The sequence below is a fragment of the Agelaius tricolor genome, unplaced genomic scaffold (genome assembly GCF_023055355.1).
Source record: "Agelaius tricolor isolate 1412-34295 unplaced genomic scaffold, bAgeTri1.0.p SCAF_8, whole genome shotgun sequence".
NCBI lineage: Eukaryota > Metazoa > Chordata > Aves > Passeriformes > Icteridae > Agelaius > Agelaius tricolor.
Window position 1 is genome coordinate 15,744,448 of NW_027269268.1, and position 24,710 is coordinate 15,769,157.

Consider the following 24,710-nt stretch of genomic DNA (forward strand, 5'->3'; position numbering starts at 1 on the left):
CATACACAGAGAACATAGCAAGTTATTTCAGGTTTTTTATTAGCACTAGTTTGGAAATCACAGCATGAGTGAATTTCCTGAATCTCCAAAAACTGTTATCTTACATTGAATTGATCTGTTAGGTCTTCCTTGTCTGCAGAATTCTACCTGTATTGCTGGTTTTCAGATTCAGGGTCCTTAAGTAAATTCATGTAGAAAGAGGATTGTTTTGATTGAAATTTGGTAATACCCAAGTGATTATGCAAAGTCAATAGGAAATGGCCTTTCTGCACTCCTAGAGTGTAGCACATGAAACTTGGACCTCGGCCATGCAAGAGGTGTGTTACACAAAGGCCCAGAACATGCACAGATGGGCTGCTAAACCTGTAGGAGCAGCCTGCTGATTAATAAGCCAATAGAAGAGATTTTGGGCTTCAGCAGGATCCTAAACCTAAGGGTTTGGTTGAATAAATGGGAAAAATACAATGAAGCATGATCAGCTGAGAGCACCACCAGGCTGTGACACAAAGGTGCCCCCAAGCTTTCCCAGATGGTCACTGGCCAAGTTAAATGTGTGCCAGTAACCAGAAGGGACAGGCATGCAAGAGGTGCCAAGGATATATACAAACCCCAGACCACCTGAGTTAGAGGGTTCTGTGTCACGTGCAGGGACTGTTACCACAGGCCCTTTCTGACAACTCCTTGCAGTCACCATCCCCCATCCCTTGCAGTTCCTTTCATGAACACCATCAGGGTGTCTTAGGCTGCCCAACTGTTAGGGTATGTTCAGCTTCTCTATATGAAAGAGGGAAATCAGTAAAATATTTACAAAAGATGGAAAACAGAGAGCAACTGTAATAGACTAGTAAGTTTTTGTTAAATAGGAAAATACTGTCCCTTAAGTCACATAAAAGTCTTGATGATGGCACTGTAAACTTGAACTAGTATCCCTTTTTAGTAATACAGCCTGAGTGGCAATATTTCAGGCTAATCCATCATATTTCAGGCTAATCGACTTGCCTCGTCAGAATCTAGGCCTGCTAGACCTTGACCACCTCTATCAGATTTTCCAGAATATCCTTTTCCTGTAAAGTATGTATGATATTATGACCCAAAGAGTTGTTGCAGTGAGGTTTTGAGTCAGATGCTCTGCGTGGGATTGACTGTCTTGCATCTTCCATTTAAAAGGGAAGTAGTTTGCAAACACTTGGTGTCCAATGTATACCAGGATTGAATTCATTCCTGAAAGGAAGCACAGGTTATACCATCTGAAAGAGCAGGTATGGGCTTGCTTCAGAGCAAGCAGGCAGAGGTGTGCCAGGCTTATAAAAGAGAGTGGCACCAAGACAACGACAGCTAATGTCATTTGCCCCAAAGATGCTACACACTGTTTTCAAATACAGTCTGAGGGGTTCTCTCCCCCAAAACATTTATTAAAAGAAATACAAATAATCTCTGTGCTAAATTGAAAATACAACCAAATCAGTATGCTGCAATGATATTAATAAGGAGAATAATAACTGTTTTCAGAGTGGATGAGTGCCAACCAATCTGGTCAGATCTGCTGCCTTTACAAACAAATGCTGACTGCCCTTCAAAGCTCTGGGGTTTCTGGTAGGAGGTAAGATACCCTGCTGTCACCCTGCCTATTTTCCTACCCAGACAACAGGGACCAAAGTTGCTGAAAGGTCCCCTCTGCTGTGGCTTTGCATTCTCTACTCATGTTTGTTGTGTGCCCAGTGTGGTTCAAACCACAGTGGCATACTTTGGGAAACATGCTTATCTAAAATCACAGAGACACAACCTACACAGCTGCCCAGGGGATTTAGTCTTCCACATCTTCAGAAGTGGTATTACTCTGTTGACAGGCCTTTGAGTTTCCCATTAGGTTACACAAGTCTCAGCAGTCCCTTCCAAAACCAACTTTGAACAGCTGTGGTATTTTGCTTGGTACTAGGCAGCTGTTCACTGAGACCTTGACTTGATACCAAACTCAGAACAGTCATTAGGCAATAGCAGCTTTTAGCCCTCATTTAAAGAATTTATTGTCCCTCTCTCCTAAATATCTGGTCTCAAGTGTCCCAGTTCTATGTAAAGGTTCCACTCAATCATTCTGGAATCCTTCAGGTTACCTCAGTCTAAATCCCTACTTTCTTACAGACAATGGAAGCGAAGAAAACAAAAGAATAGTATCAGTGCAGAAAGAATCATAAGGAATATGTCTCCTGATGTGTTTTACTGACCTGGGTATAAAAATGGAGCACCTGACCACCATTTCTTGACATCCACAAGGTAATATATCAGCAGTAATAGGATGAAGGCAAAACAGCTCATGGTTGTCACATATGATATTGACCTACAAACATTTTCAGTAGAAAGAGTAATATTTAGAGAACTGTGTGATACAGATCTCAATGTACAAAAGATAAAACAGTCTCTAAGCTAAAATAGTGCTTTAATGAAATCGTATGAAGTGTTCCATCTCTTTGCTTACCATAAGTTCTTGTTTATGGGAATAAACCCTTCTTCTTTAGAACATTTTGTCAAGATAGCAGAAATAACTCCCTGAAATAGAAAGTAAAGTTTATATAACCACTGCAGCATGTTTCAGAAATATTTGCATTGCAATAAAATACATGTCTTTTAAAGAGCTACATAACTATCAGACTTACCATTACTATGCCCCATATGATGAACCGACTCATAATTTGTTTGGGCTGGTCTTTGTAGAACAAAGTAATTTTTCCTGCCTTATAAAAAAATTACAAAAAAATAATTAATGCCCATTAATGTAACCACATTTCAAGAGCCAGATATATTTTCCACCAGCTACCTGTGCTAAGATAGAGACCACGAATGGGATTTCTATCAGCCAGGTGGTTGAAAGGCTCAAAATGAGGACTCTTTGTAAAGAATGGACACACAAGGGGAAAGTATGCAAATGCAACCCAATCAGCAGTAGAGGTGCACCTTTTCTCCCTTTCTTACTATTAACTGAGGAAGGGGACAAGCATCTTTATTAGGTCAACACAACATAAGTTGAGCTCCCTCTCCCTTGGTAAGGAACACCACCAGAGCGAGCCCCAAGAGCTTCTCCACAGCATCCCTGACCCGCCCAGAGCACATGCTTCTTTTCATACACCACTAAGCAACATGTCCTGAGAATTCACTCCTCAGTGTCACACTTCTCTTCCAAGCTCTGCCTCACAGATATTCCCAATCAATTTTTACCCAGTGCTACATGTGGTAACATTTCTTTCCCAGCACAAGAGTTCCAGTTTGGTTCACAGCTGCTGTACCGTCAGAAAAACCAGCAGTGCGTCAAAACTGCATCAAAAAGTACAGTACTTATAAGCAGTTGTGAGCTGTGAGCTTTTGGTGTTGGTAACACCAGTATGAAGCCCTGCATCTCTCTTGTCAGGGAAGGTGAGCACACAGCACCTGTGCAAGATAGTTATCACTGCATGACAAGCAGAAAATCAGCAAGGGGGAGCAAGTACATCGGCAACTTTTGAAACCCTTACAATGAAGCTGTGAAGTTTGTGTGTCTCAGCCTTATTTTCCAACATGCAGAGCCAGCCTACTCCCAGCATAAGCCCAGCCTTGGAACACCAGGTGGCTATTTTGCAAGCTTCTTGTGTCCATCCCTTACAAAAACTGAGAAGTCTCAGTGTATCTAATGCAAGCTGCTGCTATGTTAGCTTCCACTTCTCTGGCACTCACCTCAGGCTAAGCCATTGCGAAAGCATTGTTCTGAAAAAGGTTTTGTTAGAACCAGTCTCAGCCTTAAGTAAAGAAACCCAGTTGCCTCCCCACTTCCAAGTTTCCTTCAAATCTTCCCATTATAGCATGCAGCCAGAAAGAAAATGAGGTACCTGCAGTCCCAAAAATGCCATAACAATGCTATTTATGGTCCCCAGGATCCCTTCAGGATCATACGGCATCGTTGATTGGTAAATCACCTTAGAGAGAACACATCTGTTACAGAGCACCCAAGCAACCAAACTCCTTTCTTTTAAATCCCCTGCACGTATCATTCCCAAGCCACTCCTGACATACTGCAAACCAGAAACTACTTACACCTGAAGAGGGATGCTGATACATATGCTTTTCTCCTAGAAGCAAACGGTCAATGTAACCAGCTGCTCCTCCAGTGCAGTTGGGATACTTTCCAAAGTCCCCAATGCCCCCAGGACCAAGATAGCCCCTAGGACAGAGGTAGAGAGGTTGTAGCACAAAATGTTGTTACAGTTCAGCTGCACAGCCACTGGCCCACTGACCCAGCACACTAAATGCTCTGTTTTCCCAGGCTAGAGGCACACATTGATGGCACTGCAGTGATCATATATTGCTGCACACAGACCTGAGGGAGATTTTAGTCCTCTTCTTAAAATAAATAGAAAGGAAGAGTGACATCATATAACATCTGGTACTTTAGTACCAAAGTAAAGAAAGTTTTTTCACATGATGGATGCTTCTTTTAACCCTGCTGGCCTGAAAGCTCTTCCCTTCATTCTTTCACTATGGCTAATAAAATGTGCCCTCTACTCAGTAGAAGAGAACCAACTTGATACCCCACATTAAGTTGTCTGAGTGCACGGTCTTACCTGGGACAATCTGGCACTGGTAACAAGAAGGTCAGGCAGAGCCAAATTGTTTCTAACACCAGAATAAAAATCCACTGTGGCCAGTAGGGGAGGATATCCTGCAGAGCAGGGAATCGTCCTTCCTGCATGAGATGGAGGGAGGGGGTGTTAGCTGGCAAGTAAAAAACATGCCCTTGGGGACAACCTGCACTTCCTGGCAGGCAGTCTTGCACCCCAGATACAAGAGGGAGATGTCATTACAAAACTGGGTTCCACCAATAGACCTTTCATTTTCACAAGCAATTTCCAGACACTTAGTTACTTGGGGCAGGGGGGAGAAACAAACCAAAACAAAAGCCCTTAATGTTTTTTAACTTGGAAAATGTCAAAAGGAATTTTGATTCATGCATAGAACAAAAGCCTTTTGGGAAAACAGAAAGGCCAAAACCCAGTATTACTTTCCCCTGCTGTGAAAAATCCTTGCCAAAATTAACTGGACAAAACACAGACTACAGGATTCAGCATAGAGATGCCTGTCCCTGGACTTCCTTGGCAATGAAAAAGTCATCAAAAGTGTCTTGGAATGCCTATTTTTAAGCACTATCTGAATGGATTGTTGAAATCCTCAAATATAGTAAAGCTAGATGTGACAAAATGCAGAGTGCGACACTGAAGGGTGCACATACCCAGCATTGACCCCTGCCAGGCCACACTGCACCACACATCAAACAAGATGTTACATCTTGTTTTCATGTTGTTTCTCATGTGTTCTTTTTGCCCAAACAAGAGCAAAGGCTCCCAAACCCTGCTCCAGCATCAGTTCAGTGTCATCTCCCCACATAACTCACCCAGGTCCCACTATCAGCTCTTGTAAACAGGAGTTCAAGAGCAGCAACCACCAGGTATGTGAATCCCAGCCTCTGGAGGACGCCTGGAATACGCAGATTATCCCAGGACACTGGAAGACATGCAAGCAATGTGGAAGAGGAGCAGACATAGGCTCTGTTGTAAATACAAAAGTGATCCTTCTTCAGGAAGAGCTGAGATCCACTGCACCTGCGGGTACAAGGGATACCTCCCCTCTGCCATCCCAATTTTCTGTACGTCAAAGTCCTGGGAAAGTCACTAAGACAATCAACAGTGGTTGGCACAAGAGTCTAACAGAGAGAATTGCATCAGTGCAGAACTGAACAGCACTCCACAAGATACCAAGGAGGCAGGAACAAGTTACAGAAATGCAAGGAAGACAAGTTCCACTCACAAGGTCCAAGGCAGTAATTGGGATTCACTACTATGATTCCCAGCAGGATTAGCACAAAACTCCTCCAGATGATTTTTCTAAGCATCTTCCACTTGGAACTTCCCCACCTCAGCATGGAGCCCAGTGCCAATGCTATTGATGTCCCCATGATGAACACAAACCTGGAGAACAGAGCAGATGGGAAATGGAGCTGACAGATGTCTCATAACATGTATGAGTAACAGCAAACACTAAAGCTGGCAGAGTGGCCTGCATTGGTCCAACAGAGATGCATGCACTGAGTGAAACTGGGTGATTTTATTTCCTCTGATTGCTAGGACTTTCCAGGCTACTGAGCTTGCACTATGGGACACTTCTACCTTTTTCAGTGGTCAGTTGAGGTAGGGTTGTAATTGCAGTCGACTCTTTTTCCAGCAATTCACATGATACCAAAAAAATCCATTACCCAAAATTAAATCAGCATCTTCAGAACAGTCAAACACCAGCTTCAAATCTATGATTCAAATTCAGAATTGACCCACTCCTCTCCTCTAGCTTAGGTTCACAGTCCAAGTCCAGCTCCCTACTCCAACAGAAACCACAGCTGGTGTAGAGAAGCATGCTAGGGGCAGATGGGATAATTGCTTCTCCACAAGACCATTCTTTGGTTATAGAAATATCAGCTTAATCCAAAATTTATTTGGCTCCTTTATCTATGGATACACACCAGTCCAGCTTTGAATCTTGCCAGACTGGCAGCTTTTAACACAGTGGCATGGCATTGAGCTTCTCAGGGATACTGCACTTCCACTGGCAGGGTAACCCTGGGCCTTGTGTGTGGGAAGAAGGAGGATGTGGGGCACCAAAACCACTTAGCTCTTCTACAGGTTTATAAGGGTTATGTTGTTATTTGTAGGGGCAGAGTCCTATTGACTGTTTAACACAAATTCATCCTTCCAAATACATTTCCACATGGAGGCAAGGTGCACACAAAGTTCCACTTGCAATGTTTAATATAAAGAATCACTTGATACAAAAACTATTCTTCAGGAAAACTTACCATGGAAACACCAGATCTGCCACTGTTAATCCTACAGAGAAATACAAAGGAGCGTGTTATTTACCTTGAACCCTCCTCACATTTAACAATATTACTGCTGATTTTCTAGAGGAATTGCAGGCTGCTAGCAATTATTCATGTCTCAAAACCTAAAACATGTTACAAACAAAACCTACAAACCTACAAACAATCATATTGCTTCACTTCATTTACCACTCTTCAAGAATAGGGTCAAAACTGATTGCTGTCCTTGGGAAAGATTTCAGAGATGGGATCCTTGCTATTCTCCACTAGGGCATTAAAATGCTTGACTTCATCCCCATCAGCTTACCAATCAAGGCATTATGTTTTTACAACACTAAGCAACATCAGCTTGACTAGGGTCATTTAGCAACATACGAGAGTTGACCCTGTATCACAAAAGAAAAGGTTACACACAGACTGTGATGTGAAACCATGCTGTCACAAGGAGGACCATACTCTGCTTTGCCCATTTAAACAACATGCAGATTCCCTGCTCAGGCAAACCAGGACAGCATCCCAGCCTTTGGCTGAGCAACAGCTCGCTGCAGCAGCTGCAACACCAACCATTTCTAGATACTGCTGCAGTTAAAACCCAGAGCAACTGTCTCAACTGTACTTTACCATTCCAGCTCTCGTGTTTGAAGAACCAGTATTTTCCTCCTCCATAGTTAACAAACACCATAATTACAAGAGAGAGCCTAAAAAGACAACAAAACCACAAAGTATCACATGTCAATGAAATGCATATTTATGAACACAAAGTTAATGATTACTACTCCCACTAATGCATTTCTAACTCTGAGATTTGATTTATTTTACTTTTAAAGCAAGATTTCCTAGGTTTCCAGCTTTACCAACCAGTAAGCCATGTTTCAAAAATCATGGCTGGTGGTGAACCAAGGCAAGCTCCTTGCAGCATTTCCACATTGAACACGTTCTTTTGCACCCTCTGCCACAACTTTGACGTCTCCTCAAATTAGATCAATTACAAAGTATTTTGGAATATCTGAGAATTAAAATCTTAACTTCCAAGTAAAACAGACCACCTTGAACTGTCCATCTGCTATATATTGCCATGCACTGTCAAACCACTGGAAAAGTCTCATTCCCCTTGGAGGAGCTGCTTTTGAGCAAGCTCTTAGGCTCACCCTCGGAAGGTGTCAAGGGACCGCAGGCGCTGCCGCGAGCCCGAGCTCCACGACTGCGGGGCAGGATCACAGTTAATGGAGTCTGTGGTGTTCGGGGATCCGAGCTCCTTCGGGAACAAACCAGACACATGAAGAGCACGTCAGCAGCTGCACCAGCTGACTAGGGAACAAAGGATAGTAAACTGCAAATTTTCACACACACTGTCTTTATTCTCCCTGTCTTTCTTCTGTCTACCTCTAACCTCTTCCTGGCTTCACCACATTGCAATAATGCTTGCAGATGCTCCAGACTCTACCTTTGACCAGGCAAAACAAGAGTGCAGTGAAATGAGCCTGTGCTTGAGACTCATCAGAGCTGGGTCCCCTCCAAATCAACCAGAGACTTGCCAACACTCTGAGTACTGGTTTACAGCAGAACTGAGCAGATCCAGCTGCTAACTCTCAAACAGGACCTCCCAACCCATCAGCAGTTGTCTGACACCACAGAGAGACTGTTTGGAAATTGCTGTAGAGCTCTGCTTCCAAGTCTTTTGATTCTAGACAGGTTTGGACCTCTTAGATATGAAGCCCAGACTCTGATGAACTATATACATTCTACTACAAAATGAGGATCACATAGAAATGCCAGTTCTAGGGTGCCAGAGAAATTCTGACTTCATTTTTTTGCTAAATTCCTGCTCTGCTGGAAGCAGCAATGAAGGCTGTGATTTCCCTTACACTGACTATGTTAGAAGGGAACAGTATTTATACCAACACATTTGTTTCAAAGGAATTAAAGAGGGCACAAAGATGTATGTTCAAAACTTGCAAGAGCTTTACAGGGAATCCACTACACTTGCATGGAAACCCAGTCTAGCACTCTCCATTGACATAAAATTGCCTATCTGACAGAAGTACAAGATTTGCTAAGGGGAACACACGCAAGGGGAAGATGATTAGTAATAAACAAGTCCCCAGATGTCCAGATAGTGTGTGTTTCTCAGAGATGCAAACACTACAGAATGCAAACTAAAGATACTGTGGTCACTCACGGAGTTAATCATACGATCAGTTGCTCTGGGATTCAGTTTCTTGTAAACCCAGTTTCTGACTGGATCAATTCTGAAAATGAGTAACAGTTTAAAACACAAAACAAAGCTGAAAGTACTTTATAGTTAATTTCACCTTAAAAGAAGCTATTTAGCAGAATAAAACAGAAGTTTTGACAGTTCCTATTTCTGTTTTTACAGCTCACATAGGTAATACTGAGATTCAGCCAGCACCTAGGATCTCAGTTAAGTCCAGCTGTGGAAATACACTGATACAAGCTCATGTTTGGGGGTTTTATTCTCGGGTTGCTTACAGGCAAAGATGATTTACACCTTTCAGTAAAGGGTAGAAGGTTGCATTTGTTACATGCACTTTGGTCCCACTGCCTTGGATTACTGATCCAGAGCTAGACAAGGAACAAGGGACATCAGGGTGCAGCAGGGCATTTGTGAGGTTACAGTGAACATCAGCTGCTCTGCACACAAACTACCAAGGCTGCAAGATATCCCTCGAGTGAAATCGCATTACTCTGCATTTCTTGCCACATGTGCCACAACGTGCACATGGAACCTGATAACAGGATCTGATCTGCAAGCAGGGCCACAAGTGGGACTCCAAAGTATTGCCACACTGAGATGTGTGGTCTTAAACTGGCACGTGCAAGGAAGAAGTTCACTTACTTCATTAGAAGGCGCCCAGCAATCAGGAGAGCAAGGATCCCCATGTAAACCAGGAAAGCAAAGAGAATAGCTACATGAAAAAGAAGAACACAACTCTATAAATGATCTAACAAAACCATCCAGCAACCTGGGCTTGGCCAAATGAGACACAAACACGACACAAAGCCCAACTCCTTGATCGTTATCCCCCCTTCTCCATGCAATAAATATCCCAGAGGAAAAAAAACCAACAGCAAAACCCCCAAACTATCCAATGCAAAAGCAGGTTAGTTTCAAAGTGCAGCTCAGTAACTCCACATCTTGGCATAAAAAGAGCAAAATAAAACCGCGTTGCATCACAAGACACTAGTGAGAGAAGAGCTGATGTGCTGTGATATGTTCTGAAGAAGGAAGTAGAGATTTAAAAACAGCCTCAACGTGCAGAAGATAGGGGAAAGGGCAATACACCTAGTTAGCAACCATGGAGAATTTTTCTTTACAGTTAGGAAACTGGAAGAACTGAAGAATAATGTAATGGAAAAGAACAGACATAGACAAGAGTTTGAAACAGTCCTGGATAAGAGATGAACAAAAAAGAAGAGGGTCAGGTTCTAAATTAAAAGTGCAACAACAAAAATCCAAACAAACACTGTGTGGATTGTTTCCCATTTTGTGAGAGAAGATAGAGGGAAGAAGAGGGAGGATTCTGCATATATACAAAAACATGCAGGGAAACAGGAAGTAATAGCTCCCTCCAGACACGTACCCACTGATTTTTCTGTACTAATGCCTGCTGCAAAAATGTTGTGGGCAGACAGGATATCATGTGAAGAGGCCTGATCCTGGTCAGGGCCTCAAGACGGATGTATAAAAGGAGGCAAGGATGTCAGGAAAGAAGAGGGGAAGGCTCATGACAACTCTCCAGCACAACATGAGTGGCTGCACATGTGGGTTGTAGAATGAAAGGGAAAAGGAGAGCTCTACATACGGAGGTAGCTGTTGATAGGGCCTTCATTGATGATTAGGTCACAAGAAACAGTTTGGTTGCTTGTACTTAGGGTCTTTACCACAAGGGAATAATTGCCAAACTCTCCAAAATGATACTGAATCCTGCAAATGATAAAGGTAACAAGACTTGTGAGCCACCCCCAGTACATGCAGGTACCACTGCAGCACTCAGGGGGGCTGTCAGCCTGAGGAAAGGCAAGCCAAAAACTTGGACCAACACTGTGATCTAACATGGAACTTGCCTTTTCCAAGCATTACCCTCCCCTAGCCCAGCACCAATTTTTTACCACACATGCACTGCCATCATTTGTTTTCTTGAACTAGAGACTTCCCTGCAAGAGAAACCAGGTGCTTGCACATGCTGCCTCAATGAACACCGTTTTTGTTCCTGCTCGCACCTTTCAGCACAATTCCAAAGTGCACCACACTGTTACAGCAGTCGGGTGAAGACTGAGCTCTAGGTCTACACAGTTGGGAAAAAGGAGGAGATGAGCAGGCAGTGAAGAGGCACATGGCTCCAAGGGGAAAAAACCCAAAAAACCAAAAACCAACAACAAACCAAACCAGCACAAATAGAGGCTAGCGCTATCCATGTACTCCCTGGGGCTGGGCCACCTACTTGCAGAGATCTCTGTCACCCACAGAGCTGTTGAGCAGCAGGGTGAGTGGATGCTGCGTATCAACCATTACCGACGCCGTGCCTGGTTTTCTCAGGCTCTCGTTGCTTGGTGGGACAAACGCCAGGAACTGATACAAGCACTGTGGAAGAAGAGGGTGAAGGGAGCTCATTAGTGCCAAAGAAGAGTGAAACGGGGTTCTGCCTTGGATGGTGGCAAAGACAAGGAAAGATGCCACGGGGCTGGAGCATCTCCTGCTGCGGGAATTCCCTGCGTGCTGCTCGAAGGTAAAACCAAAGCGAAGCGACCTGACGAAGCCCCGGGGAGACGCCGGAGAAGCCGAGCAGCCCCGCCGCTGGCCGGGCTGTCAGAAGCGGAGGCCGGGGGTGACCCCCGCCCGGCACAGCCCCTCACCTGGTGGCAGGAGCCGGAGCGGGCGGCGAGGTTCAGGCCCGGGGCGGGCAGCTCGTTGCGGACGAGCAGCAGCGCCTGGTCCATCCGCCCCGACCGCCGCCGCTCCGCCGCCGCCGCCGCCGCCCCGCCGCGGGGCCCGGGCGCGCCCTGCCCGTCGGGCTGCGAGAGGCCGGGCGCCATCAGCAGCGCGCCCAGCGCCGCCGCCACCGCGGCCACCAGCCCCGCCGCCGCCGCCATCGCGCCGCGCTCCGCCCCGGGGCGGGGCCGCCGCCACCACCACCGCCCCGCGGGCCGCGCTTCCCGGTGTTTTCCGGGGTCAGGCGTCCCTACCCGCCCGCAGCTCGGGCCCGCCTGCGCGGAAACGCGGGAGGATGCGCAGCGCGGCGAGCGTCGAGCTTGCGGCCGCCTTTAACACGTCCCGCTGCCACGCGTGGCCTCTCGTCGTAGGCTGCAGGCGCCGGGGCGCGGTGCCTGCGGGACGGCTGGGCAGCCGGCACTGAAAAAGCCGTACAGGCGTTCATCCCCGGGCTGGGAAGAAGGTTCTGCTTAGCCTCCGTCTTTCACGGAGGATGCAGAAGGCACGGCCATGGAAAAGAAACAGCATTTCGTTAGGAGAGAGCTTCTTCCCAGAGAGGTGCCATCCATCTCGCTGGCGTTACTGCTTGCAGCCGTCCTGCTCCTTAATGCCCTTCTCTACCTGTACCTCAACAAGTTTTCCAGCTCTCTGGGACGTGTCGAAACGGACTCTGGCCTCTGCCCTTTTGGGCATTTCAAATTCGGAGCGGTGAAGAATTGTTCCCCGTGGCTTTCCTGCGAGGCCATAAATAGGGAAGTCAGGAAAGTCAAATGTGTTGGTGAAGGTGCTGTGAAAAAGGTGAGTTTGGATTTTCTTTCTTCTCTTCTCTGGATAAAGAGCTTTCACATTTTGCTGGCTAATTAACGCCAGCACTGCTGTTATGATTATCCTCTCAGCAGCTAATTACTGTAGGCATCCTGGACCATATGGCTACTGATAAGGCAAACACAACAGGTACGAGAGCATAACCTGGGCCACCTCTCTGACACCAAACGACATCCAGCTATACAAGCAGAATCACAGATTGGTACAATCCTGGCAGAGTGAGACTGGCTATTTGGGTGATATAAAATAACTTAATTCATATGCATTGTCCATGCCAAAGGAAACGTAGGAAATCGTGATATAACTGTGGCATCGGAAGGGGCTTGCTGTGATAGGTACACTGCTCTACCTAAAGCTGACTGTGCCTGGTGACTGTAATTTGCAGTTGTGACTAAGCAGTCACAGGAAGAGGTCGGCAGCAGCTGGTAGCTGTTCATCGAAGAAGGCTCTCCACATGTCTTATGTGTTTCTTGTATGTTCTCAGGTCTTCCTTTCTGAGTGGAAGGAAAAGAAAGTGGTCCTTTCACAGCTCACCAACTCAGAGCTGAAGGAGGACTTTCTCCATGGACTGAAGATGCTGAAAGCCCTTCAGAGCAAGCATGTTGTCCGGCTGCTTGGCTACTGTGAGCAGCAGTTCACAATCCTCACCGAGTACCATCCTCTTGGTTCACTGAGAGGCCTGAATGAAACTCTCCACATTCCCAAATACAAGGGCATGAACACCTGGCATCGCAGGCTGATGCTTGCTATAGACTACGTGAGTGTCATTCGGTACCTGCACAACAGCCCCCTGGGCACCTTAGTGATGTGTGACTCAAATGACCTGGACAAGGTTCTCTCCCAGTATCTCCTGACAAGTGACTTCCACGTTCTGGTGAATGATTTGGACGCTCTGCCTCTTGTGAACAGGAGTGCTGGCAGGCTGGTGAAGTGTGGTCACAGGGAGCTCCGGGGTGAGTTTGTAGCTCCTGAGCAGCGTTGGCCCTATGGAGAAGATGTGCCATTCGAAGATGACCTCATGCCTCCCTATGATGAGAAAACAGACATCTGGAAAATCCCAGATGTCTCCAATTTTTTCTTGGGCCATGTTGAAGGAAGTGACATTGTACGACTGCATCTGTTTGACATCCATGCAGCGTGTAAGAAGAAGGACCCGGCAGAACGGCCCTCTGCCCAAGAGGTCTTAGACACCTACAGGAAAGTTTTAACTCTGCTTATTCGGGAGGCAGCCATGCCTGGTACTAGAGAAATGTTATAGTGAATCATGAGGCAAACAACACACTAGTTCCTATTTATGTAGCTTGCCTGATGGGCAAAATCTCTGTCCCCAAAACTGAGAAGAAAAGAACAGCTGAACTTGTACCTCTTGATTAAAAGAAAAAAAATCCCCCCAATCCAAGAGCTGTGCAAGCTTTCCATTGGCATGTTTAATCTACCATTGGAAGAGGAGGAGGGAGAGAAAGGAAGTTGTGTGGGTGCAGGGAAAATTTGTTCCTTAAGAAATGATAAATTTTCTTTTGCAACATTTACACAAAAAATATCTTAAAAATTAGAGAAAAACACCTAAAAAAATATTGGTCTACCTTAACTTGTTGGTGGAGACTGGAGAGCAGAGACCATGGCATGCCCCCCACAAGCTTTGTGCTGATTACTGTGGCTTTGGCCTATGTTGTATCTACAGAGCCCTCATCTTCTTTCCCATGCAGTAAAAGCAGTGGTCACTCAGAAAGGAGTGCCCTGTTTCACTTCAGGTTTTGGTGAGCCCCAGTGCCAGAGCTGCAGTGACAGTCTCTCCCTGCTGGCTGGGGCATAGGTTGTTTTTGGAGCCGTATGGCTGTTGCTCCTGTACCCCACAATAGCAAGTGTGTGGCCACTTTTGGAAGCAAGAAGATGATGCAGATTCGGAAGAGTCTGCTTACAGATACAGGTTCTTGGTTTTCAAGCCTTTGTCCTGTGGTATTCCCAGATGGGCTCTTCCAAGATGAAGCTGTCAAATGCAAGTCTCTCACTCCTCTGTAAAGCACAGAAATGCTGAACACTTGGAAAAGAGCTGAAGCATGTCTTTTTTTTTTTTTTTTTTTTCATTCACCTACCTATCCTGGCTTAGTGTCATCATGATTTGATGGAGAGGAGAATAACAAGGAACTGAAAGAGAATGTGACTTCCACAGCAATGAGCATTAAACACAAGCTTTGGAAAAGAAAATTCCTGTATTCAGAGCATACAACTCTATTCAAAGTCCATTAAGGATAGAGGAAGGCTGCTAAAAAGTAACCTTTTTGGTGTGTTAGGAAAAAGCTTGAGGTAAACTACATGGATGTAACAGCCTGGTACCAACAGCTAGAAAGGAAGAGCAATGATGCCTTAATCCAGCAATAGGCTGTGTTTGGTGGGACTGGGATCCAGGATGTAGTCCCCTTGGTGAAAAAACAGGAATAATATGAATGAGAAACATGGACTCCACCATCGTCCACCTGAGGACTTTCTCTGCTGTGGACTAAATCTTTGAAAGGCCTAAGAGACAACTTCCATATTGTGATCTGAGAGGTGATTTGTAAGCAGAGAAGCACACTGTCCTTTTTGCTCCTTTTTGAAGAGTTTGGTTTGTTCTTGTCTGTGCTGCTATTCCTCTGCACATAAACCAGCCATGTTCTGACTGCACTGAGATCATGCAGTCATTTCATAATGCATAATGTTCAAATCTTGGTATCAGAATTTTATTATAAATGGGAAAAATTTCCTGCAAATAAGGAAATTAATTCCTGATATCATACAATATAAGCTGCTGATTATGCCTTTCCTTTCCCTCTGGGCAGTGTGTTTTCTTAAATTAGACTTTAGACATTTTTAATTTACTCATTCCTTCCTTGCAGCTTTCCTGCTGAGGTTGTCAGGAGACAAAGCTTAGAAATCAGCTTCTCCATAAGAGAGCAGTGATTGTGGATGCTTTAGGTTTGTTTTGGACTTTGACTCAAAGTGCCTAAAAGAAGCATGGGGAAAAGAAATGCTCTGTTGAAAATGCATCATCCAACCCATGGACTCCTGACTTGTTATTATTAGGGTTAGAGTACTACAGTTCCAGTATGAATACAGGATGTGCAGCAGTTGAAAAAGTCTCCTGTTACAGCACCTTGAAGCCAGGGATAAGTCACATCTTCTGCATGTTTCCCCCACAATAATTTGTTACCTTTTGTTAGCCATCATGTACACTTGAAAGGGAAATCATCATCTGATGGCTGTAAATAACTATTCCATGAAGGGTTTTTAAGAGTGTAGCAAGGATAGACAAGAACCTGACAAACATCTTGTGCTGGTGTCTCTTGGTTAAGACAAGCTTCTGCTGGGATTCTTGCCTTGTTGTGTACTGTTGCACCTTGCAAACAGCCACATTAATTTCACCAAGTGAAAAAAATGTGGAAAAATTCTGGTTCGGAATAATTATCTTGCCATGGAGATGATTCCCTGTTCCTTGATGAAATAGTTACAAATTTTTTAAAAAAGAGGTGTCTCCCTAAACATTCACTTTGAGCAGTGGCTTCTCCATGTCTCTTTCCCATTCCCTCTCCTTCAGCTTGTGTGTTGTCCAGCATTGTATTTCAATATTTATTCCAGCAGGAATAAATCAGATTTGTTCTGAATACAACATTATGGAGCTGCACTTTCTTTTTTGGGATGTTGTTTCTGTCTGTGAGGAAACATTAGATGGCAGCATGAAGGTCAGTTTAGAGTCAGTTATTAGCAGCTGCCTCTGAAGCCCAGACATAGGCAGAATCTGGCCTTGCAGCCAGTATTTTCCTAGCAAACTTCCCTTAAAGGTAAACCGCTTAAAGATCTCATTGTATTTGCTTTAGTGAGTTTGAAGGAACAAGACAGATAGATATAGGGGCTGACCTATTGACCTCACATGCCACACATGCCACTTCCCTTTAACTTGCTCGTGGTCTTTGTGTGCTTTACTGTCCGTTTCTATCTCAACCTGGTGAGACCAAAACCAAGTTTGCATGTCACCTCCTTCCAGTCTTTCTGTAAAATCAGGTGTTTGTACCCTATGCATCTTTCTATTCTTCCCTGCTAGCTCCTTCTGCAATCTCAAGATTGCATGAATCCCTCCAGTCTTTCCCACATTTCCAGCTTCTTTTCCCTTAAAGGAAAAAGGCAAGGCATGACAGAGAGGGGGAAAAGAGGCAGGACAGCCCTACATGCAGTAGTCTCCCCTCTTTCCAGTTCTCTTTTCTGGGCATTTCAGTTTTTACCACCAGTCACAGCCTTTGATAAACATTCAGGGACTTTGTTGCTTCAGTACAAGCACCTCTTGTCTGTCCAGTGGAAAGCATCAGGAGATGAAGGGCAGGAAGAGGCCTGTTCACAGCTGGGAGCCTGCAAGTCCCCAGCCAGCTCTAGACCAGTGGCCATGACCTCCCCTGCTAAGACCACTGCCGCAGTTCTGCCTAACCTCAACAACAGCTGCTGGTTCTTATCTCAAGCTCTGATCAAGTGTCCCACATCCCTGTCTTTTCCCACAAAATATGCTTCTCTGGCAATGGTCATTTGCATGTTTCTTATTGTATTACTCTTCTTCCATCCCAAAAAGCCAGTCAAAGAAACTGCACAAAGATGCAGATCACACAAGAAGGACAGTGATTGATGCTTATCTCCTTCAGAAAACTTCAGAGGAGGTTCCCCAAACTACCCTAGGTAATCAATGCCGAGGCAGATATGATCCCAGTCATTCCAGGCCTTTGTTTGCTGTCATTTTCAAGATAAAGGCCCTGGGTCTGGCCCCTTTCCAAGGGTCAGGGCAACCCTTTTGCTGAGGTTAGTGTAACCACCTTACCCTTCTCTTTTGGGCAATCTCTGCCATCCCTGCAGCAGTTCCACAGCGTATTTCACCCACCCAGCTGCTAGACAAAGAATCAGAGCAGAAGCCCTCTCCCAGACTCAAGAAATAGCCCCTGGTTCCCAGACTGAGCTCTGCTGGGACACTGCTGTGCAAGCAGTGGAGGAGAGCAGGACACTGAGGCCATGCTAGCTGAGCCTGCTGACAGTCTGGCTATGGTGGCAGCTGAGTCAGGGCCCACTACTGCTGTGGTGCACTCTATCCTTGGCCCAATGCTGCTGCCAAAACAAATTCCCAGTGGATTTCCTACTAAAGTTTAGCTTTGACCAGGCAGGTTTGTACTGCAGGTTATAGAATAGAAACCACCTCAGAGGTCTGTCTCAGAGCAGAGACCCACTGCTCCTTTCATTTTCTCCTCAGGGCCATCCAAAGAATAGCACTGTGAAGGTTATGCTGATTTACTTTCCACATTGCCTGCTGGCTGCACGCTTCTGGGGGGTCAAGTCTGATGGAGCATTTCCCATTTTGTACTATGGATTTCAGAATTCATCCTGAAAGCACTCCTATAACACTAAATCCTCTAGGGGTGAGCAGCCTACATGGCAACTCGTTTGTATGTTTGACACCATCAGACATAAAAAGCAGTGCATGAATATCTGCATCAGCTGTTGTATAGGTCTGGGTAGCTACGGAGGAGGTAAAATGGACACAATGTATTTAATTGAACATTTGTTTGATTTTTTTTTCCTGTTTGATTTTTTTTTTCTTTTTGAAGGATCCGTTGAAAATCTGTGTTACTCTGTATTTAATAGAGTGGTAACTTTTAAATGTATCACATGTTGAGAATACCACACAAAGTTTTTGAAATTCTGTCACAATCTCTAAAATAATATTTTCCTTTCCACATAAACAAAACATCAGATCATTATCTTTGTGAAACAGAGGCAGTCTTGTTTGCCAAATATAATTTGTGAGCTATTTGGCAGAATATGCAACTGTAAACCGATTCTATCATTATGACTGTAACGTCTTACCAACAGTCAAGAGACCCTGGGAACAAGAAAAAAGTGGTTCTCAAGTTCTTCTGGCATGATATAATGTGTATATTTGTAGAGTCCAAGCAAATAAATTATATGCTACATGGTACTTTTAAAAAAGGAAAAGGATTTTGTGGTTTTATTTTAATTGAGGCACTGTATACTTGAGATGACCACAAGGTTTCCAATAATTGTCAGTCTCTGTTCAGAAGTCTACAATCCAGTATTTATCAGGATTAAATGGTGAATATATTTACATTACAGTGATATTTACATATCAGCAATTTTTGATTCTGTTTAGCTCTGGGTAACTCAAAATGCATTAAAAAAGATGTATTTATATATAGACACGCACACACACACACACACACACATTCTTTGGCTATAATTTTTAAAAGACCAAGCTTACTGTTTCAGCATTCACATTTTGGATATGCAGTAACCGGATTTTCAAAACTGATAATATTCAGTAGCTCTCGGTCAAATTTCTAGTAGTTGCTGGATGCTAATGACTTTTGGAAAGTGAATTCTTTCCCTGTAGAGCTGGAAGACCCTTTTCAGCAATTCTCTTGATAAATCTATGAGACTGAAGTGAGTACTTTTGTCAAGTACACTCTGGATTTCTTTGTGGAATGAACAAAGTCTCCATAAAAGTGTTTTTCTCCCTAAGAGCTCATTCCTGGTATGGAGGGAGAGTAGGGTGCTGTGTCTAACTCAAACTGAAACCCTCCAGGCTTATTTGCCTGTAATGTTGGAAATCTAGCCACTAAGCTTGGGTCTCCATTAACTATGTTAAGCTTATGCCAGTGCCATATATTATCATTACATATTATTAGTTTGGTGCCTACAGGCTTTGGTCATGGGCCAGGATCCTGTAGGTCAGATGCTATAAAGGCACAGCACAAACTGACTGTCCTTTCCCTACATGCAGCTTTTGTACAAGAAAATATAAAGCAACAACTTGTGCATGCTGTTCATCCTCATGCATGAACAGCATGCAGAAGTATTGGTCATCCCATGCTGCCTCATCCAAGCCACAAATAAATGTGCTACCTAACCTACATGGACAGGTAACACAATTCTAACACAAAATTGCAACTGCAAGGACTGACCGTGCTCTGACTGAATTCAAGAGCAGCTTGCATTCCCACTTCTGAACGTGCTTTAGGAGCCCAAGACTGAAACAAAAACCCAAGATCTAAAAGGAAATAACAGTGTACCAGGCAAGCTAACCTGTAGGTCTAAGAGTCCTTTGCTGTTTGAGGCAGATTCTTCAAGGAAGTCATGCAGAAGGCCTTCACCCCCAGAACTCCTATTTCTACAGTCAAACAGGGGGAAGATCCCCCCTTTTCCTCAGGTCTGCAAGGCTGTCACACTCAGGGCAGCACCAGCTGTTATGCTCCTCAGTCTAACCCTGTCCTATCCACTGATTCACATTTACTAAATTCAGAGGGGTATGTGGAAGCAGAAAATCTGTCTCTGCCTGTCTTTTAGGTTGGGGGCAGGTGGATAATCAAAGTTAGAAATCAACCATTTCATTAAATTCAACGAGCTGGGCAATGCTGAGTGAGGCAGTCTGTTTCTGTGTGCTGGAGGCTGCAGAGGAAATGCCAGGACCTGAGGTCATGCTTTGTGGAGACAATCCTTGGTTCCCTCTGCATGGGAGGCTGTGGGCAGAGTCCTGGGGTGTCCCAGCTCCTTCCCAGCTTGTCCAGAGCGAACTGCAGGGTTAATACAAACAGTGCCTTTAGTTACAGCTTAAATGCAGCTTCTCTCCTCCCCATCCAAAGTAGCCTGATCTCAGCTGAGGTCTAGAGACAGTAATGCACTATAAAGAGCACCAAAGTTACTTACATTTGTTCTTTCCACTTTTCTTCAAAAATGTGTGATGCTTTCTTGTCAGGCTTGTTAGCAGAGAAGTTCAACATACTAGAAAAGCAAACAAAAAGCCTCAACTTCACAGGAAACTGCTTAAAATCCCTCTGAAACCATGCTTAATTAAATGTCTTTTGTCGTGTTGCATAAGTGACTTTTTTTTTAATCTCTCTTAGTGGTTTCCACAGTTCTGTGAATGGGTGCCATCCCAATTTAATGACCTAGAATTATGTCTAATTGCTATTCTATCCTCCTTTCCCACACCATGTGGGGCAAGGAACTTTTCTCATGACACCAGTGCCTTAGGTTGTTTTGTTTTTTTTATATTGTCATTTTCACTCATATTCTTTTATGTCCTGATCTAAAGCCTCTTAAAATGAATTTGTTCCATACCATGGAAAGAGAAAGACTTGGAGCATCTCACAGTGAGAACACAGCTCCCCAAAGGATAGAGTTTCCTCAGGCTGATTAGACATCTGCAAAGCAAGTGCCATCCAAATGAGGTGTCTAGACTCCTTGCACTCAGTAAGGGATCAGAGCATTTCCCAGGCACAGGAGGCATGATTCTGAATGTTTGACACAGGTTAAATAAATCACACCCTAGAAATACTTGAGTTTTCCCCCTTTATTGTCTTATAAAGGGTGAAGATGGATAACCATAACACAAGCACATACCCCAAACACATGCTGAGCATGGACCATATCACTGATGCCTAAAATGTAACAGTTCTAGTATCTGAAGGAAGCTATGGCAAAAGGAAGTATCAGAGGTGGATAGAAAGAAGCAGAAGGCCCTAGCGAAAAGCACACCTAAGCTGTCATGTAGCTGAAACATTCCACATCAGGCATTAGGGAAAAAGTTTGTGTGTGAGTGTTAGAGCAGCCTAGTTTACCTGCATCTCAGTAAGCAGTTCAGAAAACTTTTCCAGGTTCTGAGCTGAAACACTTGCTCTGCCAAAGCAAAATCCTAGAATTATGCTTTTTTGGCAACAGCATCATATGGACCATCAATAAAGCTATATTATTCCAGCATCTGAATATCCAGCAACTCCCATTTTGGTACAAAAAAAAAAAAAAAAAAAAAAAAAAGGCACAAAATCTTTCAGAAAGCGCTTTTTCAGAAAGCGCTTTTTCTATTTTGACAAATTTAAACTGTTACATTTAGTTCCTATATGAAAAGCGAGAGCTCGTGACAATCTGAACCTCTTCTGAAAGAGACATTGCTTATTCTCTCTACAGCTCCCTGAAAAGGAGCTTGTACACGGCTGAGGGTCGGCCTTTTCTCCATGGTGACAAGTGACAGGGCGTGGTTTTAAGTTGTGCCAGCAGAGGTTTAGGTTGGACATTAGGAGGAATTTCTTCACAGAAAGGGTGATTTGACACTGGACTGGTGTGCCCAGGGAGGTGGCAGAGTCACCCTCCCCGAGGTGTTTAAGGAGAGGCTGGATGTGGCACTCGGTGCCATGGTCTGGCTGACAAGGTATTCGCTCACGGGATGGACTCGATGGCCTCAGAGCTCTTTTCCAAACTCACTGATTCTCTGATTTATTTCACAGTGCACAAGCCCAGGTGCTGGGTGGTGTCCCACAAACCCGGCGCGCCGACTATCAAAATTTTTTCCTGCGTATACATGTTGGCAAACAGCGGCATTAGCGTTCCCCGGCACAGTTCACTGTCAGCGCTAAACGCAACTCCCGGCGCCCCTCGGCGCCCCCCCGCCATGGCGCGCGGCACCGTCCTGACGTCACTTCCCGGGGCCGGGGCCGCCCCTGCCGGCCGCGCTCCCCATGGCGGCGGCGGCGGCAGCGGGGGCCGGAGGCGGCGGCGCCTCGGCGGCGCTGGGGGACGGCGGCGCCATCGACTACTCGGTGCACGAGGCGTGGAACGAGGCCACCAACGTGTACCTGCTGGTGGTGCTGGCCAGCCTCGCCCTCCTCGTCTACGCGCGGCGGTGAGAGGCGGCCCGGGCGGGGCAGGGCGGGGGCTCCCGCGGGGCCCGCACGTACAGGGGCGCCCGCCCTCCCCGCCGTGCCCTCACCGCCGCGCCCCCCTCCCTCCTGCTCGCAGGAACAAGAGGAGGATCATGCGCATCTTCACCCTGCCCCCGGCCGCCGAGACGCCGCCCGAGCCCAACTTCTACGACAGCATGAAGAAGATCCGCCTGCGGCAGCAGCTGGAGATGTACTCCATCGGTAAGTCGGAGGGAAACGGGGATCCCCCGGGCCTGCGGGCTGCTGGGGGCCGTTCCTAGAGGGGCGGCCTCGAGGCTGGTGTAGCGGGAACGCCCCCGGTGCTGTGGCGCCCTGTGAGGAGCAGGAGCAGGGGCTGGGCAGCAGCCGGGGCCGCAGGACTGCTGCGTGAGGAAATACGGAGCGAGGGAGCGGCTGTGCAATCGTCCTAAAGCAAACGTCACAATGAATCCCATGTTACACTTTGAAAGAGCTAGGAAGGTCTGGGTGTCGTGAATACCTGGACGGATTTGTAAAAAAGTTGAGAGGACTGTGGAATGATGAGTAAGACAACCACATAAATTGAAAATAAATTAGAATTTTACTGTACCAACAAGTGTTGCTGCTCCAATCTCAATGCTGAGGGTCAGGATGGAGGCAGGAAAGAGCCCCATGCCCATGATAGTCCAGTGGTCCAATTCAGAGAAACACAACCTTGCTTCGCACCTGTCCTGCATGCATGCCTAGAGGAAATACAGAGAAACCTCTTAGTGGTCTGAAACCACCTTTTAAATGCAAAGACTTGATGTAAAGATTCTTACGCCAGGCGATTGCATTCTGTAGGAACAAAATTGGATGTTCTTCCTACAGTGGAATGCCTGCTGGCATTTGCTGATGGTGTTTGTACCACTGCACACAGCTCTTTGATCTCCCTTTGCCTTGCTAACCAGATTAATTTTGAAGTCAGTGTAATTGTTAGCTTGTGGCTTGTATATTGTGGAGAAGATGAGAAATGTGGACATCAGCCTTGTGACTATTGAGCCTTTCAGGTCATCGGTAATAAAACTTCTGAAGCCATAGCCTTTAATTTTATTTATTTTTATTTTAATAAAAGGACCTGAATGGAATCATAGTTCTCTGCCATTGATTCACTGACATTTTGCTATGACTCTACTGTTCAGCATTTATAAGGTGAAGTTCCACAAGGTGACTGAAACTTCGCCTTGTGTGGCTGAAATGAGGTTCTCTGATGTTACGTCGGTTTCTTGATTGTTGTCATAGTTACATGAATATATATATAAACATATATATGTACATGTATGTATATGTATGTAATAAATAATACAATAATAGTAACAATAATATAAAATAAATTGTATAATCGTTGTTGATTGGTGTTTCTTTTTTTCAGCAAGGAAGTATGAACAGCAGCAGCAGCAGCCACCAAAACAGACTGAAAGCGTACAGCTCTCAGTGGAATGAAGCCCACAGTTCTGTAGGAACTCAGGACATATATCCAGTGCTGATTTTAAGAGTCAATGTGGAGCTATTTTCAATGGTTTTTAATTGACACATAGCTGAAGGCAAGGGGGAAAGGGAGTGGACTGTCCCTAAAAGTTTGTTCTTAGTAGCTTTTCTCTGAGCCCTCGTGCGGTAAAGCGAGTGCTCACTGGAACATTCAGCATGAAAGCACCCAGCACAGGGCAGACCTGCTCAGAGGAACATGAGGGCAGGGAAGTGCAGTCTTAGCAATGTCTGAAATTATTTCTCTCTGCCAGCACCTTGGAAATCAGCTCCTACCTTCTCTGGCAACAGCACCCTGGAGAAAGCGAGGCAGTACCTGTCTGCCTGGAAAGCCTTGTGTTCCTTGATGATGAGTTGTTGAATTTGCTGAATACAGTCAGTAAGTGTGACTGAAGGCACTGGGTCATACTGCCTGGTGAAGGTGAAGCTTTGAGAGCCCAGAGTGTCACTGGTGGTAGTGCAGAAAAGTTCTGCTCTCTGTTTATTTGGGAGTTGTGTATGCAATACTGTGAACCTTTCCTGGAGAAACTTTGAGACGTACACAGTGAACTACACATCTAGAAGACACTTAAAGCCACTATAATGTTAATAGCAAAGGTGGTTAGCTTAATTTAGTCAAATTGCTGTAAAGAATGGGTCTGCCTGTAAAAATTGGTATAAGCAGCTTGTCCAAAAGAGATTTCACACTGCAGTTACTTTTTCTTTCTAGGTACATCTCAAAATCAGTTAATTGAAAGGATTCTGCAGAAATTACTTTTTAATAAAAGCATCTAATCATGGAAACTATTTGAAGATGTATCATGCTGTAATTCCTAAGGTTACA

General features: G+C 45.0%; 3 protein-coding genes and 1 long non-coding RNA gene across 4 annotated transcripts; 3 read left to right on the forward strand and 1 right to left on the reverse strand.

The window, feature by feature from the left end:
- Positions 1-22: 22 nt before the first annotated feature.
- Positions 23-12,099, reverse strand: HGSNAT (heparan-alpha-glucosaminide N-acetyltransferase). The gene is made up of 17 exons (XM_071431744.1): positions 11,765-12,099; positions 11,353-11,492; positions 10,714-10,835; positions 9,747-9,816; positions 9,069-9,138; positions 8,038-8,144; positions 7,511-7,587; positions 6,866-6,896; positions 5,827-5,987; positions 5,414-5,523; positions 4,587-4,708; positions 4,060-4,186; positions 3,855-3,941; positions 2,652-2,729; positions 2,474-2,544; positions 2,223-2,335; positions 23-1,221 (listed from the first exon to the last, which is right to left on the reverse strand). Exons 1-17 carry the CDS (start codon positions 11,999-12,001, stop codon positions 1,040-1,042), a joined length of 1,905 nt encoding a protein of 634 aa, XP_071287845.1. The 5' UTR covers positions 12,002-12,099; the 3' UTR covers positions 23-1,039.
- Positions 1,218-2,448, forward strand: LOC139592203 (uncharacterized). Its single transcript, XR_011679938.1, has 2 exons — positions 1,218-1,600; positions 2,140-2,448. It is a non-coding gene; the product is annotated as an uncharacterized lncRNA (long non-coding RNA).
- POMK (protein O-mannose kinase) lies at positions 12,000-18,230 on the forward strand. Its single transcript, XM_071431745.1, has 2 exons — positions 12,000-12,638; positions 13,150-18,230. Exons 1-2 carry the CDS (start codon positions 12,351-12,353, stop codon positions 13,921-13,923), a joined length of 1,062 nt encoding a protein of 353 aa, XP_071287846.1. The 5' UTR covers positions 12,000-12,350; the 3' UTR covers positions 13,924-18,230.
- A 3,947-nt stretch (positions 18,231-22,177) lies between these two features.
- SMIM19 (small integral membrane protein 19) lies at positions 22,178-24,673 on the forward strand. Its single transcript, XM_071431751.1, has 3 exons — positions 22,178-22,365; positions 22,482-22,606; positions 23,775-24,673. Exons 1-3 carry the CDS (start codon positions 22,202-22,204, stop codon positions 23,843-23,845), a joined length of 360 nt encoding a protein of 119 aa, XP_071287852.1. The 5' UTR covers positions 22,178-22,201; the 3' UTR covers positions 23,846-24,673.
- The last annotated feature ends 37 nt before the right edge of the window (positions 24,674-24,710 follow it).